The sequence below is a fragment of the Aptenodytes forsteri genome, unplaced genomic scaffold (assembly GCF_000699145.1).
Source record: "Aptenodytes forsteri isolate BGI_AS27 unplaced genomic scaffold, ASM69914v1 Scaffold55, whole genome shotgun sequence".
NCBI classification, from domain to species: domain Eukaryota; kingdom Metazoa; phylum Chordata; class Aves; order Sphenisciformes; family Spheniscidae; genus Aptenodytes; species Aptenodytes forsteri.
In genome coordinates, this window is record NW_008796063.1 from 13,009,082 (window position 1) to 13,025,043 (window position 15,962).

Sequence of the window (15,962 nt, forward strand, 5' to 3'; positions counted from 1 at the left end):
ACTTGGAGCTCTTCTGTTGGCCTCTTTATATAAATGTTGCAAGAAGGTACTTTTATATTCGGCAAATTACTTGGCCTTTTAAATGTTAACCCTTTAACAGAAACTCCTCAGTTTCTGCATCACTAATGAGTGATTGCACATACAGCTACTTTAACTCAATCTGATAATCTGAGCAATTTTTCATTGGTTCTTGAGATTATCTTTAGAATCGGGCACAGTAAGCTCTGCTTTATTATGCCACTGCTGCTACTGCCTGATCATCAAACCACAGAGCCTAAACTATCAAGGGACAAGAAGCAGTGTGAAAAGCGGTGTTTCCTTTGAGCTGGTAAGACAGTTTAACATATTCCTGTGCTATGTATGCTAGTAAATAATGATAGGATACATCTACTGAGCTAAGATATTGAAAAATAATTTCTTTAAATATGGAATTCTGTATTGTTTCTTGTAAAAGGAACTTAGAACAATAAAACCACTAGAAGGGTCTTTGCACTTTTGTTCTGCTAGATTGCTGAGCACAAAACCACGCTATTGCGTTAATTCTGATATGGATTGTGCTAGAAAGAAACACCATCTTGAACAAATGATTTTTAGGTACTACTTTCTGAAACAGGTGAATGTAAATGAATCCAGCCAAAATAGCCCTCAGCGTCTGGGACTTTGCAGACAAAAATATGTTTTTTTAATGTACGTATAGATATGTATATACATACATATATGTACATATGTGTGTGTATGAATATCACTTTATTGCAGTAGTCATCCTTTGTAGCAGCTTTTTTTTCAGCCTCTGGGATCCAACTCTGTCAAATCTAGAAGTACGTAGCTGTTCGTGAGCATCAAGTTTTGAAAAAATGGCTCTTCAAAGGTGAAGGGAGAAAAAGACTGGTTATATGGGGTTCTCTGATAATCTGTGCAGATGAGGAAATCCTACTACTTCCTTATTCTACAGCAGTTTGTATGCTGATCATGTGAGTCTACTATGTGCACTTGACGTGTTTCTGTCAGACGTGCTTAGAGGCCTAGGTATTCAGGAGGTAGATAATCTAGCATTAATTTTTCTTAAAGGACCTACAAAATATTTTCTTGTAGGCAGGGATGACTGAAGAATGCCCATGATCAACAATCACACTTAGTAGCACAATGGATTGCTCTGGAGAATGTGCACTTGGAGTTAACCTTAATGGATGGAGGAATGTGCATGTTGGTACAGACACACTATTGCCTGTCACTGTTTTACTTCATAGGTGCGAGTCAGTGCCCTGCCTTTCTTCAGTGCCTGTTGGTGCTGCCTCTCGAAGAGATTGAAGGGATTATGGCCAAGGGAGAGCAGGTCATTTATGACTAATTGCTAAGATGTAAGGAATGGAAACAGAGTATTCAAGGGTCCCCAGGTCTGCTGTGCCTGCTCCCACTGTGCATCACTCGTATCTTGCTGTGGAAGGGAGAGCGAGCAGAGCACATTTTGGAACAGCTCAGAGCCACTGCCAAATCAGAGCCTGAAGCTTCTGACTTCCTCTAAGACTTAGGTGAGCATACGAGTGAACTGCAACAAGAAAAACTGCACTGACAAAACAATCTACTCTATATAAAAGTGGATGGCAGAGGTGGGATAGAACCTAGGAGTCCTGGCTGTCTGCTGTGGGCTGGAATATAACATCACTACATGTATCAAAGGGTACTCAAGCATGTTGAAGAATCTTATGCACACATCTCCACATGAAATCCTTGATTTTGTATGACGCTTCAATTTCATGTTTTATCAGGCCTTTGTAAAGTGGATCTTGTCTTCCTTGTAGTCATCCAAAGGTCAGAGATGCAAAGGTCCTTTTTTATGTCTGTCACTTTGAACCCATTACATTTCTTTACACAATTCTTCTATCTCCCTTTCTCTGTCACATCAAACACAAGCTTCTTGTCCCCACTTTCAAAGTCACTGGCAGCCTCTCCTTGTCCTCTTGTCATCTCTCACTTCCATATCAAGAAGTCAACTCTTTCTATGATGCCACCTTCTACTTCCCACTAGATCATCAAACTTCTCCTAACCTTCCTTCATGCTACTCCTTACACACTGAAGGTGCTGCCTACAATTCTCTTGAGCTACCTCAATCTCATTCAAGTCTCTCGTTAAAGCTCTGCTTTGTGTTGCTAAAACCCAGACGATATCTAGGCTACCCACATGCTGAGACTGTGCTGTCACCTTCTTGTATTACCTCCCCTCTCAGTGGTATCTATCAAATAATTTGTTCTACCCTAGAAATTCTTAAAAGGAAAGGCCATCTTTTTATTGTGTTCTACTGGACTCCGAATGTGGGGGTTAGGCAAAACTTTGAATATGGATTTCTGGTAATGCAAACAGATATAGCAATAACAGGCAATCACCTGTCTTTCTGTTGATAAGCAGTTGAGAGCATTTGGAAAATGTGTTGTACAAATTCTGGTTAAAATTACTTGAAGTGACTTTTGGGAAATGGAGGCATCTGATGGAACTACAGGAGGGGAGGGGAAAGGCGTGGCTGCAAGGCCTCATTTCCTTGAGCAGATAACAGGCAGAAGAACTCTACCCTGGAAACATACAGAAAGGATGGAAACACCATTGCAAGCAGCTTGAGAGCACCTGGGAACTTGAGGTCACCAGTCAGCTTCTGGTGCTGAACCAACACCTGGATTGGTGGCAGCATACCTGGTGTATCATTTCAGGGCTTTCTCTCAGACGTTTGGTCTCTTTCTTTCCTGCAGAGTGAAGTGGTTCTTCTCCCTTCCTCTGACAACTCCGATACCTACAGTTTTCACAGGGCTTTTCTGCCTTCACCCACAACTCAGCAGTGTTGCAGAAACTGGGTGTTAGAACAAAAAAAAAAAAGCATCAAGCAGCCTGCCTAGGAACTTGATTTGTCCTCCAGTCCTCCAGCTGCTGTAATAGTGCCCTTGCTGCTAGCACTGGACATAGGGCATGCCAACAAGATGTTGCCTTGCAATGGTGCTGGCACCATATTGGTTTCTGCTTCGTTCCTGGCTTGATAATCAGCTTCTTGCTTTCCTCCAGCTGCAGAAAGAACTGGCAGTGTTCAGAGATGATGGTCACTAGGAAGAATGATGAATGCCTGCTATGTAACCAAGAATCCCTTCACCCATCCATTCTCAATGAAATTGAAAAGTGCTTTTGCACTTGCCTCATTTTTGTCCCACTCTGTGGTTGTCTGCTGACCAGCACCAAGAGGAGCTGAGGTTTGAATTGACCTTGTCCATTTTGCTACATGGCCTATCAAAACCTTCATATTGACCTACATAAGAGGAAGAGAATTTCACCAAAGCGCTCATTTTCTTCTGAGACTTGCCAAAACAGTTCATTTGTGGTCAGGCTGGGCTATCATCAGCTCAACCTGCCTTAGGGTAATGTGGCAATTCTTCTCCCACAGCTGAGTGACTTGAACCAGGTGGGAAGCACAATATGAAAGATGAGAAAAGGCATCAGAGCATCTCTAGGATTCTAGCAAAGTTTGCAGCTATTTTCTTGCAAGGCCAAACTCATTGCAAGCATCAGCAGACATTACTCAAATGACCTCATTAATATGTCTCTATGCTTGCAATTGGTGTTTCCCCTGAACACTACAAAATGTACGATTATTTCCTTTTTCACAAGTGTCTGGCAGTTACTGAGAAGTTGTGAACCAGCTTTTTAGGATACACTATAGGTTTACCTTTGCAAGGCTGAGGATTGCTGATGTTAAGAGGAGAACATTATCATGATCACTTTAGGACAGACAATTATAACTAAGTCCTGCATCAATTTCATGACTTCCATCTGAGCTAAGGGTTTGGGTTTTTTTAAGATACCTAACCAAGATTTATAGACTACAAGTCTTGGATCATATGTTTAGGCAAGAGGTTCCAGCAATAAAGGTAGGTCCCCTTTGTACAAATTCTGCACTTTGTTTCTGTCTAATTGTATTTACCTTCAGTGTCTAACTACTGGATTCTTTCCATCTTTCTCTAGTAGATAAAAAAAAAAACCACAACAATCCTACCTGAAATCATCTTACCACGTTAAGATACTTATGGCTGGTGTGACTACTTAGCCTTTCCTTTGGTTAAGTTAAAGAGATTTTGTTGGTCTTTGGTTGTTCATTTCTGAGGAAAGTTATGCAGGATTAAACCATTCTTATAGCCCTTTTCAGAACTATTTTCATCTTTTCAGCAACTCTTTGTTTAAAATGTGGATCCCAACAGAAGAAATGAACTAATAATGGTGTTACGAATGCTACATGTAGCTGCAATAATATTTCTTTTAATTGATAAGCATCCACAGTCTGTGTGTTAGCTCCTCTAATTGCATTAATGTATTGCAGAATCTCGTTCAACTGGTTATGTGCTATTTCCCCAAATCATTTTCTGATAAGCCTTTCAGAATTCAGTGTTCTATGACCTACTTATGACTAACACTTGTGGCTTCTAACACACAAATTTGCATTTAAACATGCTGTATTTGTTTCCAGGTGAGCTAGAGAGCCAGGGAATGTCTGACATGTTTCAAACATTGCAGAACTGAACAAAGAACTTCTTGGGGGGGGGGGGGGGGGGGGGACCCCCAAAAAAAAAACACAAAATTTTTAAGGGGGGGGGGGGGCAGAGTTTATCAAATTAGTAGCAATTACCTGGAAATATTCTGTCCTGGTTTAGTTATCTTGACCTATGTTTGTTTGTGTGCCTGAAGAAGTTCTTGTAAGCACATGTATAATTCTACTTAATGCAGCACTGTTTCATATTTAGTCAGTCTTACTGTATTTATCACAGGGATCATATGCAACCCTGATTAGAATGATAAGCAGGAGAGACTTCATGCCTCCCAGCCTCCCTCAGCTAAATCAGCTAATGGTGACACTTCCTCTCAACAACCCCCACTCTGAAGGAGGTCTGCAGCAAAACAGGATATTTACGAAAACCCATAAATGAAGAGGTGGTGAAGTGGAAGCCAGAAAGATTCCTTTTCTCTTGATCAGTTTCTGAAACATTGTTATTATTTTACTATTGAATTTGGAAAAAGCAGGCATAATTACAGGAAAGAGGTTGATATGTGGATGCTGCTGTCTAGCTTTGTGAAATCTGGGACTGGAAGAATATTCTTGGTCATGGAGTACAGCTCCTGCTATTGTAGCCATCAGATCATTTAATCCCTTCAGTAAAGCAATCCTCATGATTGAAATATCATAATCCTTGCTCTTTCTCACTCACTCCTATTCAAGACTACTTCAGACCCTTTGCTAGTTAGAAACCATGATCTTTTTCTATAGCCAGGCTATACCCGTTTGGTCTTGTGCTAACGCTGTACTTAATGTTTCTCCTATCCTGACACTTCTCTCTCCCTTTTCCCCAGCTTCTCCTGAAAGACAGATCACAACCCCTGCAAAATTTTGGTTGTTTTCTGCAATAACTAAGCCAAGCTCTTTCAAGACAGAACAGTCTCCCAGCCTCTCGTTACCCCAGCCCTAGAGCTCAGTTCAGTGTCCATGTTGGGCAAACAGTACAAACGGTGTTCCTCCAATATTTTTTGAATTTTTCAAGTAACTGGTTTTGTCTATACTTATTAGTGGTCTCTGTCAACAAACTCATTCCATGCTTTCTGGGTTCCAGGCTGAGTCATGGGCTCCTTAGAGCAGCACCCACACTACCTGCAGAGGTGCTGGGCTTGCTTGCTGCATTAAGGTAACAGCAAATATTGCAAACTGGAAGCATCTTAAAAAAAATACCATATATTGCTGGGTAGATCAGGTCAGGATTCTTCATATTAAACTTTGTTTGCTGGAAAATCATCAAATCAGAAACTTTTTATGAAAAAGTATAATTTTAAATGAAAGCTTCATCAGGAAAGAATTCACAGAATGGAATTTCTGGTTAAAAAGAAAGAGAGGAAGTCCAGTATAACCTCGTAGAGAGATAGTGTTCCATATTGCAGATGATACACTTCAAATATCCCTACAGAACCCTTCACTAAATTGGGGTGATGATTAGGACCTAAGTATTCTATATCCCCGATGAGTGCTTTGACCAGGAGCGTATCAGCTATTCTCTCTGTTTCTGTCTTTGGAGTTTTCTTTTACAGCAAGGAAGTACTTACGGAAAGGAAATGTGATCCCAAGAGTTCCACACTGCAGATGAGCAACTTGGTTATCTTCCTGGAATTGTAGCTTCTTGTGTATGTGTGTTTGTGTGTCTGAGAGAGAGAAAACTATGTTAGGTCTTAGTTTTGTTCAGATATGAAATGGATGAATTTCTAAAACAAAAAATCTGTAGGCTAGAACACCTATTTCTATCCCAGCTTTTGTTCCTGACCTCAAGCCCTTTCACACTAGATCAGGACAATTCCAAGTGGCTTGAGGAAAGGCTCCCTCAAAAGTTTTGTGACACCAGCAGGTCAAGCAAGTGTTCCTCTAGTGCAGAGAAGGGGGAGGTGCGGAAGACCAGTTACTCAACTCTCTCAAGGAAAAAAGAACCATTATTAAAGGCAGGCAGCAGTGTTCATGGTATAGATGATAGCTTTCAGCAGGTGACTACTGCTGATGGGCAAGCTCATGAGAGAAAAATCTACTGAAGCCTTGAATATGCAGAAATTATGTCTGCCTCAGGAAGCCCCTGAGCTGCAAATGTCTGGAGGCTGAGAACGTTCTCAGAGAAGAACATCTATGCTTTCTCTATTGCTACAGTTTTCTCTAAGCATCTGGTTTTGGTTACTGTCAGAAAGAGGATATGGGGAAACATGAACATTTGTTCCAACCCACTGTGGCTCTCTGCTGCCCTTAAATTGTCATAAACCAGATGCCAAAAAAAGCAGGAAGAAGGAAAGATGGAACACACCCCTGCCCATGATCAAATGGCAGGAATTAAAGGTTTTCTTTCAGGCAGCTGGTGCTTTAGATTCCTGTGCAAAGTACTATTTACTGCCATGAGAAGAACAATTCTTACAGAAGAAATTATATAGCTGAGTTGGTGCCCTGTCTGACAGTCAAGGTCAGCTTGTGTCAGGGCTAGCAGAAGCACGTAAGCTAAAGCTTCAACCTGCTGGTACAAATGCTGACAAAACTGCTTCTAACAATTGTTCTATTTTAGATATTGTCTGGAATGGGAGGAGATGTGTGGCAGCTGGGCATCCAGCTGTGCATTACTGCTGTGCTGCTCTTCGGTGGAGGAAGAGGGAGAGGTAAGAGGAGATCTGGAGTAGGTCCACTGTGGGAAGAGAGGCATATGCATGTGCTCATTTTTCATTCACAGACCCTAAAGTATGCAACACAAGATCTTGTGACTGCCCTTTCCCAGGTCCCAGGAACTGGTACAGCTGGCTGGCAATGCCAGGCCTAGGGAACTGAGCACATACTGGACAAGCTGGGCAGCAGAAAAAACATAGCCACTGCCCAGGGTCCCTGCCCTAAGATCTTACACTCATCTCAGGCAGTGAAGTGTGGTACAAGAGAGGAAGAACGTCATGAAGAAGGATAGATGAGGTGTCAGTAAAGGAAGCACTAGCAAGTAATGCATCTGATGTACCAAGTAAGGCTTCATCGGGTGATACACAAATGCAGCTCTGGTCTCCTTCCTCTGCAGAGTTCCCTGGCAGCCTGAGCTGCCTGAATAACTACGTGACTACCGTGAGCTGCACGTGGGCAATGGAGGAGCCTGTGGGCGATGGACCTTTCCACCTGCATTTCACCAAGTAAGAGCTGTACACCAAGAGCTGGCTGTGGCAGCCCTGGCATGGGCAGGACAGTGCAGAGGAGCAGAGATGGGGCCTGGCCGTGGGCTTTGCTCCCTCCACAGCAGGAGACCTGTGGCACAGCTAGCTCTGCCACCTCGTCACCCCATACCTGGGCTGCCTTAGAAGCTGCTTGCTTCGCACCCTTTTGTGGGCCCGCAGCCTCGGGGGGTGCAGCAGAGATCCAGCACACATGGCTGAATGATCTCATTCCGGCTCAGGGCAGTCCATCCATCCAGTGTCCCCTTCTGGCAGGGGCCTCTCAGCGCAGAGAGCCTTCCCACACTAGCCTCTGCTCCCCATGATCTGGGGACTTCCAGAGCCCATCCTACATGAAGCTGCCTAATCAATTTCTAATCATGTCTTGTCTTGTTGCCTAGAAAGTAAACCCCTAGTGGTTTAATCTGAGTTAGTTAATATATATACACAAAAGGATTTTGAAAGTCCAGTGAGTTATAAGCTTTAATAACAGTTCTAGAATAGTACGTGAATAATTTTTCCTCTAACAGAAGAAATCGGGTGAATAGTTTGCTAGGCGATAGGATAATAAGCATTGTGATATGCTAATTTGAGATGAATGTGTTTGGATTATGTAATAACATTGTCATGACTACCAATAACTAGTCAACTATTACATGAGGGTAAGCCACGCTGACATTAGATGCCTCATATATTCTGGTAAGATTAAGTCAAAAATAGCCTAACGCTTAATGATACTGGATTTTAAATCTATGAAAGAATGCCAAGCTGATAAACTGTGGTATTCCAGTTTATTGTGGGTCACATGCAAAATGAAAAATTTGCTAATAAATGGCTACGTTAGATAACTTAATAATAGAAGACTGTTCTTTAGAGCTCTTTCCCCAAGATGATGTTTTCTGTCATTCATCCTGTTATGCTGTGGTGAAGCTTGTGAATATTAAAAAAAAAAAAACACGACCCAAAAAAACCCAAAACAAACAACAAACCAACCTCTGACATGTTTTGCTGTCAGTACTGGCTTGTTCGTAGCAAAAGAGGCTTTAATGTACAACTTGTTATCGCTGTGCACTTATAACTAACTGTCCACCCACTCCTACCCCCCCCTACACCAGTTGCTTTCCAGGCAAGCAACACATAGCAGCCCTCTCACTTTCAGAGGGAGCAGGGGGCAGGTACTGGGCTCTATGGGCAGGTCCTGGGAGGTTTGGTGCTCTCAGCAGTGAGGTTATGAAGGTGTCTCCTTCCTCCCTCTTCAGCCTTGCCATCCAGCCAGCTTTAGCATTTTCTCTGCTGTCTGCACTAAAGAGGTTCACGTTCTTCCAGAATGTGGTGCTGTGCTAAGCTGCCACCCATCTTCCATAAACTGAAAAAGCACTTAATCATATGACTTAAAAGAAACTTTCAGCCCTTTTATTCTTCTAGCCTCTGGTCAAAGGGCCACAACGCCAGCTGCAAACTGACTGCCAGAGAGAGCATGCAGAATCGGTACCACTGCACAATCCATTTAGCCAGCCAGATCTTGGAAACAGATGGTTATAGAGTCTCTCTCCAAGGCAACTTCTTTGGACGTAATCACACGTACATTATCTTTGCAGAGTACAATCCCCGCAAGCACAGTAAGTATGAACCAGGGCAGCTGTGGACTGAGGCTCTGCCTAGCAGCTTTGGGGTAGGTCTGATATACTCTCTAACAAAGGGTGTCTCAAAGACAGCAAGTGAAAATAATGGAAACGAGCCAGAGTGCACTATGTGGACTTCATCAGTAAGGATGCAGTCCCAGTGTCTCTCCATTCTGACTTTTCCAGGACTTCAGAGAGGGCTGGCTCTGGAGCACCTTTCAAGTATACTTCTCATCTGCATCATGTTTTCTTGTGCCATGGATAATGTACAATTGGATTGCCTCTATAGTTGGTTTTTTTTCTAAGAAATGAAGCCATGAGGAATCAAAGTCATGGATCTAATTCAATGTCCCATGGCCTGGTACTTTAGAGAAATGCTCTAGTATTCGAAATCTCAGAGCCTGTCTATTGTTAGTGGTGTGTTGGAAGAGCAGAATGTGACATCCGGAGTGGTTCTTTGCTTGCAGGACTATCCCCAGGGGCTATTTGAGTTATCATTAATTTATGTCAATTCTGTAGCTGTTCTGACCTACCCTGTAACCTAACTTGGTCTACTGCTGGTCTTAGTATCACTCTTTAGACCCAGCTTTATCTTCCAAGACTTTAGTCAGCCTAGTATCATGCATCTCCTTCTGTGGTGTTCATGTCCCAGATATTGTGGAAAAAACCTACCTCTCTATTTGCAGTAAAACTTGATCCACCTTTGAACATCCAGAGCAACATCACTGCCAGCAAGTGTCAGATATGGTGGAGTGTGCCTTGGTACCTCGTTGAAATTCTTCAATATGAGCTGCAGTATAAGGAGTACAGCATGTCCTGGGAGGTAACTGGATGAGGCACACACTGATACTGCCTTGCTCTTTGGGCACAATGGCCTTGCCATTCAGCTCAGGGCCTTCTGGCAGCTGACTGTTTTAAGGTGGCCTTTCTGGTTTCCCACATCAAGGCTGAAAGATTTTATATAAAACATCAGTACTGAAGATCAATAAATCTTCTCCTGAACCCTGCATTCAGAAGTCAGCCATCATCGTGCAGGCCCTCTTCTTGCATCCAAGAAAAGAGGATTTGGAAAAGAAAAGGGAAAATTAAAAAAAGTAGTATTTAAAAGACCATCCCTTTGCCCGGCCTTAACAGAAATTCTTTGTAATACTTTGCAGATCGCATTGAACAAGACACCACCCAGTTCACTGCCACAGATAGAAATTGAAGCCACAGAGCTTCGCAGTGGCATTGCTTACATTGCACGAGTTCGCTGCAAAGTTTCTGAAAATGAGGATTCGTACCATAGTCAGTGGAGCGAGTGGAGCCAGACAACAGTATTTCAAAGACCAGGTACAAAGAATGTTGTTTTTACCTTAATTTATGTCTTTTCATGTCCATGTTCTAAAAAAAGGAAGATACCTGGTAAAATGAAGCTTTTCAAATCAGAACTACCTTCCTTCAAGTTTTCATAGCCAAATCACTTTCCTTGAGGTCTTTAGCAGCCTGTTCATTTGCATTGCTTGGCTATTTGGGGTTCTATCTTGACTTCCAGACTTTTTATCAATTATTTTTGTGCTGATTCTTTTCCTAGGTGTACCAAAACTGTCTGAAAAGATCCTAAATACCAGAACTATGCAGTTCTTGTTCATTCCTCTGAGTTTTGGCACTCTACTCTATTTATTTTGGAACTGCAAGCTTTCTTCAAGGTGTGTTATAGTTTTTCATTAAGTTCCCCTTGATCTTTATAGCCTGAAGAGGGTAAATCAAGTGTCCTTATATCCCTTTTGCTTCCTGTTCCTGCTGCACAGACTCAATCATTTTCAAAAGCTCTTTTGACAATCTTGGGGTATGACATGTTCCTTGGTTCATGATAGTTAATGACCCATTACACAATCCTTAAGGAGACCAAAGTGCCTTTGTAGCACCCAAACTCGGCTAAAGCTCAAGGTTGAGGGTCTCTTGGAGTTAAAGAAATTTAAACCCATGGAATTTTTTTGTTAAGTTTCATGTAGATAAATTAAAAGTGCAAATACACAGCAATCCATAAAGGTTATTAAACTGATGTCAATGTTAAGCTATTTGTGATGTACCTGGCAGTAGTCAGTATGTAAAATACCAATATAGGCAAACTACACTGACTCAGATTCAGTGTTTCTTAGGTTCTGGGACCAAGTTGTACAGAGAAAAAAGTGTCTCTAGAACCTTGGTTCAACCATCCTCTGCAATTTTTCTATGCTGGCAGAGCAAAGGTAAATCTCCTACCTCTTCCTTTTCTGCCTTGACACACATTATTATGCTCCATACACGTCACTCTTAGAGAAACAGAATACATGCTGTCCATACAATAGAATATTTTTACAGGATAGACTCTAATAAAGGGACTAGGATGTCTGGCAGGATTTCTCTGTCTAAATGTAATGAGACTAGAACTCTCTAAAACACTTCCAGAAACAGTGGTTTAGATCAAATAAGTTACTAAACAAATGCATAAATAGCTTAGTGCATATAATGAGTAATAGACTAGTATTGAGTTTGTGGCATATAGCATTCCTCAAACTTTTAAGACTGTGCTTCAGGCTAGAAACATTAAATGCATGCACAGGAGGCAGACAAACAATTGCATGAGATGTCAGAAACCACGTGAAATAGGCTTCTCGTGCAATCTTTCTAACAAGCGTGGGGCTTTCATCTAATCAGTGTGCTATATCATTGAGAGGGAATACGGAAAAATTGTCTGTCTTTTTTATTTTAACTGTTGTTTTCTCACTTCAGGGCAAAAAGCCTCTCCTGCTTTAACATTCCCACGCCAGCTGCTTTCTTTCAGCCACTCTATAATTTGCACAATGGGAATTTTAAGGTAAGAAATGTTTCGTTTCATTTCTTTCTTATGACCCTCAGTTCATGAGGGGAGGATCTTTTTTTCCCCTGGGATTAATCATTCTAGCTCCTGAGCAGAGCTACTGACACATGGTTCTGGTCTTCCTGGGAGTTTACAGTTTCTCAGTTTCCTGCCTCCACATACTAGCTACACCACCAGAGCTTCTGTCCAGCTTCTCTCTCCTTAGAAATAAAACCTCTCCAGTCACTCACTCCCTATCCATGTTGAACTTGAAAGGTGCACTCTGTCTTCATAAAGCCAAAGCAATACAAGCAGCTTGCACTATATTCTGGAGGTGAAATCTTGAAAATTTCTTGTGAAATCTTGTGAAATTAGCAGCTAAATTCTCTATCCTATTACTCTAACTTTGCCCAGGAGATTTGCACTAAACCTCTGGATTATTGTGCCAAAGCCATATAGAAAGAACAGTTATTCTGCAAAATCCAACTCTAAGCAAAATATCCTGAACTTATTGATCCTTTTGCTAGGACTGGGTTGGACCTAATAAGACTTGTAGCCTACTTAGAAGAGAGGAGGCCAGCAACTCAAACAAAGTGACTGCAGATGGAGTTTCTGATCCAAACACCCAAGAACTGATTTCCCAGATCTCCTTGAAACCTGTGGAAAGCACAAATCTGGTTGCTGCAGAAGAAAACTTTGTATTTGCCTCAGGTCCATGCCAGCAGTATGTCACCAGCAGGTATGTAAGAGCAGAAGAGGTAGAAGTGAGGCTGGGACTATTGTTTGCACAAAACCATGCTGATGATACAGCTGGCCTGAAAATCTCTGAAATAGTTAAAGTCAACCTTGAAAGCCCTAGCATGGGAAGGAATTATCCCTCTCACTCACAGCATGGAAAGGGTGACTTCATTATGCTTCAGGAATCTTTGGAGATAGGAAATGTGTCCTTCAGCAGTAGTGACTATTGTACCTTGTGTGACAATGATACCACAGGAGGTTTGATTCCTGCTGAACCACTGAAGCTCTCCAATGGTAATAGTCTTGTCAAACATCAGAATGACCTTCCCTGAGGAATACTGCCTGCAAAGATCTTTGTGCTGTCCTCTTACCTCCCAACACTGTCTTCCCAAGTGGCTTAAATGGTGACTATGCAGACAATTATAAACATGTATCATTTCTCGGTAAATCCTCAATTTCTGTACTTCAAAAGAAGATTGTGACCAACTCCTCTGGCTAGCAAATACTACCCCTACAGGCATGGCAAGGCCTGACTCCAGCAACATCTGTTGTCTCAGGAGACACATGACCATGCCCTTCCCTAAATTAACCTCCTGGCAGCAGCAGAAGTCCAGCAACCCCCTAGTCTAAGGAGGCAGCAGCAGACCTGCTGTTTTTCCTCAGGAAGAGCTACTGGAACTGTGTGCCCCTCCCTGCCCTGCAAGATGATGCTTTCCAAATTTCCTTGTGAGACAACAGCTCTGCACTGCTCTCGGTAGATAGTTCTTTCCTCATTGCAAATCGGATTAACCCAGTATTTACTCTATCCTGAACATTAGCACCTGCTGGACTGAGAAGCAGCAGTATTTGCAATGTGCTGAACCATGATTTAAACTCCATCATTATTTTAAAACTATGTACAATTCTTCATAAAACCATGATAAACAATTTTTGATAAAGAGGGTAATTTTGCTTCTTAATATGGTATTGATGACTTCAGATGGTTCCTGATTTCATCAGAATTTATAATTGCACTATTTAAAGATAATCAGGCAGTGGGCCTTGTTCTTTATTATCCTGAATGGCTGTAACTTTTTATTTTGCAGTAACTAAGCCCCATGTACTGATTTGATTTTAACAAAAAATTATTCCACGTTTAAGGGGCTGGGCTGATCTAAGGGAGAAAGGTGAAAAGCAAGAATAGCACAAATGAGCTTTATTTAATCACAAAACAGGCCAGGCCCACTGACTCTCCAGGGCTTTTATTATTTCTCCAGAATTGATGAGTCCTTTGCCTATCTGCTCAACAGGTACAGCCTTTCTGAGCCGAATCTCTGGAGGTTTACTTTCTGCCCTAAACACAGAAAATCCTATATATGATTGATTACCCACCAAACAGATTCCTGGATTTTTAGTTACATCTCGTAGCTTTAAAGGGCTCAACAGTTTTAGCAAGCATACTGAGATGTGTACATGTGCACCTACAATAGCTGGCACGTGCATACATACAGTCACACACATTCATTCCCTCCTCTTTGGGAGTGCTTCCCTTGTCTCTGTGGTGACTGTTAGCACTGATTAGTTTTGGCAATGCAAAGATAGATTTCAGTTACAAGTAACAAAGTAGATCGAGACACCCTTCCCAAAAACGTGTGCTAGGCCAGGGAACTATTGTGAGAAGTCTTCATCTGGGAGAAAAGCAGCAACAGAATGAGGAGTTCACATCCAACTTGTGTGACAGCCACAGGAGGTGCCAGCAGTGATTTGTTTTCAGTGTCGTAAGCAAAGGGCTTTTCTGATACCTGGAAGAAATATCCCCTTTCTGGTCCTTTGTGCTTTTTATCTTGTAAAAACTATATTCAAAGGTGCTTTCTATACTACACCACGATCTAACGGCAGGAGAAGAATGTGGTGTTACTGTCATTAACAGTTGCTATAATTTCTTCTAGAGACAAAAAAAATCTGTAAAACAAGACCACATGCCTGAAGGATTTTGGTGATCCCAAACTTCTAGACCCCCTAGTGTGGCTTGATGTGTAGTGTCCCAAATTTCAAATCTCCAGAATCAGAGGGATGCTTCCTGAAATTGTCCGATCAATTGTATCTTAAACCTCTCAGATCTTGACAGCCCTTGCTTATGAACATCTGCACAGAAATTGAACCAGTTTCATAAAATCTTGTTCAGTTAACAAGGTACTCTGTACTGGCAATATTAGCAAAAGGAGAATGGGAACAATTATATTCAGATATGAGTAAGGAGCAGCAGGTCAGGCTATGGAAGGAAGAGCGCAAAACTTAATGAGATAAAGAAGCAAAAGGAAATAGAGAGATTGAATGTAGTAGGAAATTACTTGAGAGAAATGAAAAGTCAAAGATGATGCTGCCTGTGTCCATCAGGCCAGGACAGAAAGACTGTAAGAACTGAGTCTGGAGATGATGACAGACTGATGGTTAAAGGGCTGAAACAATATTGCAGCATCAGCGGTTTTCCAGGTGAAACAACTTTGAGCTTCTGCTTCTGCTTTTATGCAGCTACTTATAAAATGGGAGAAGTGCAATCAGGAAAGGTACCATAGAAAATGTAAGTTGTTGTAGCTAGAAAAAATGCCTCTGCTTTATAATTAGGTCTTTAGAACAATCAAAGCCTCATTTTTATTCAGCTGATAAAAAACTACAATTTTTCTAGAAAAACAGAAAAGCCCATTTTTCTGTCCTTTTCATGTGTGTTTGGGTTTTGGTGTGTGTTTAGGTCTTCTGTGTGATGTTTGAGAAGGGTATTAGGTTCAAGCTACGTTTTTTCACAGCTTCTCCCAGAATCTCTGAACTATTCTAAGGCTGAGTTTTGCTTCTAAGTGTGATATATATCCTTCCAGTGGAAGATAGAGAACTACCATCTAGTAAGGAGACATAATGTCAGCTCTGGTCAAGCCTTTGAAGCTTTTCATTTCCTGTGACTACCGAGTGCATGCTATGTGTATCATCTGCAACCAGAGCAAAGTGGCCAGTATTTTCCCCTTTCTTTTCTTCCTGTTGAGTTTTGCCAGAGGAAACAATTTCAGAAGATATTTAAGTAATGCTT

General features: G+C 41.7%; 1 protein-coding gene across 1 annotated transcript; it reads left to right on the forward strand.

Annotated features, from left to right (window-relative positions):
• The first annotated feature begins 234 nt into the window (after positions 1–234).
• On the forward strand, positions 235–13,236 carry LOC109279686 (interleukin-9 receptor-like). The gene is given in 10 exon segments (XM_019473971.1): positions 235–291; positions 293–328; positions 7,105–7,195; positions 7,597–7,705; positions 9,149–9,342; positions 10,032–10,168; positions 10,503–10,677; positions 10,919–11,033; positions 12,100–12,184; positions 12,694–13,236. Coding segments are annotated over 10 exon segments (1,542 nt in total).
• The last annotated feature ends 2,726 nt before the right edge of the window (positions 13,237–15,962 follow it).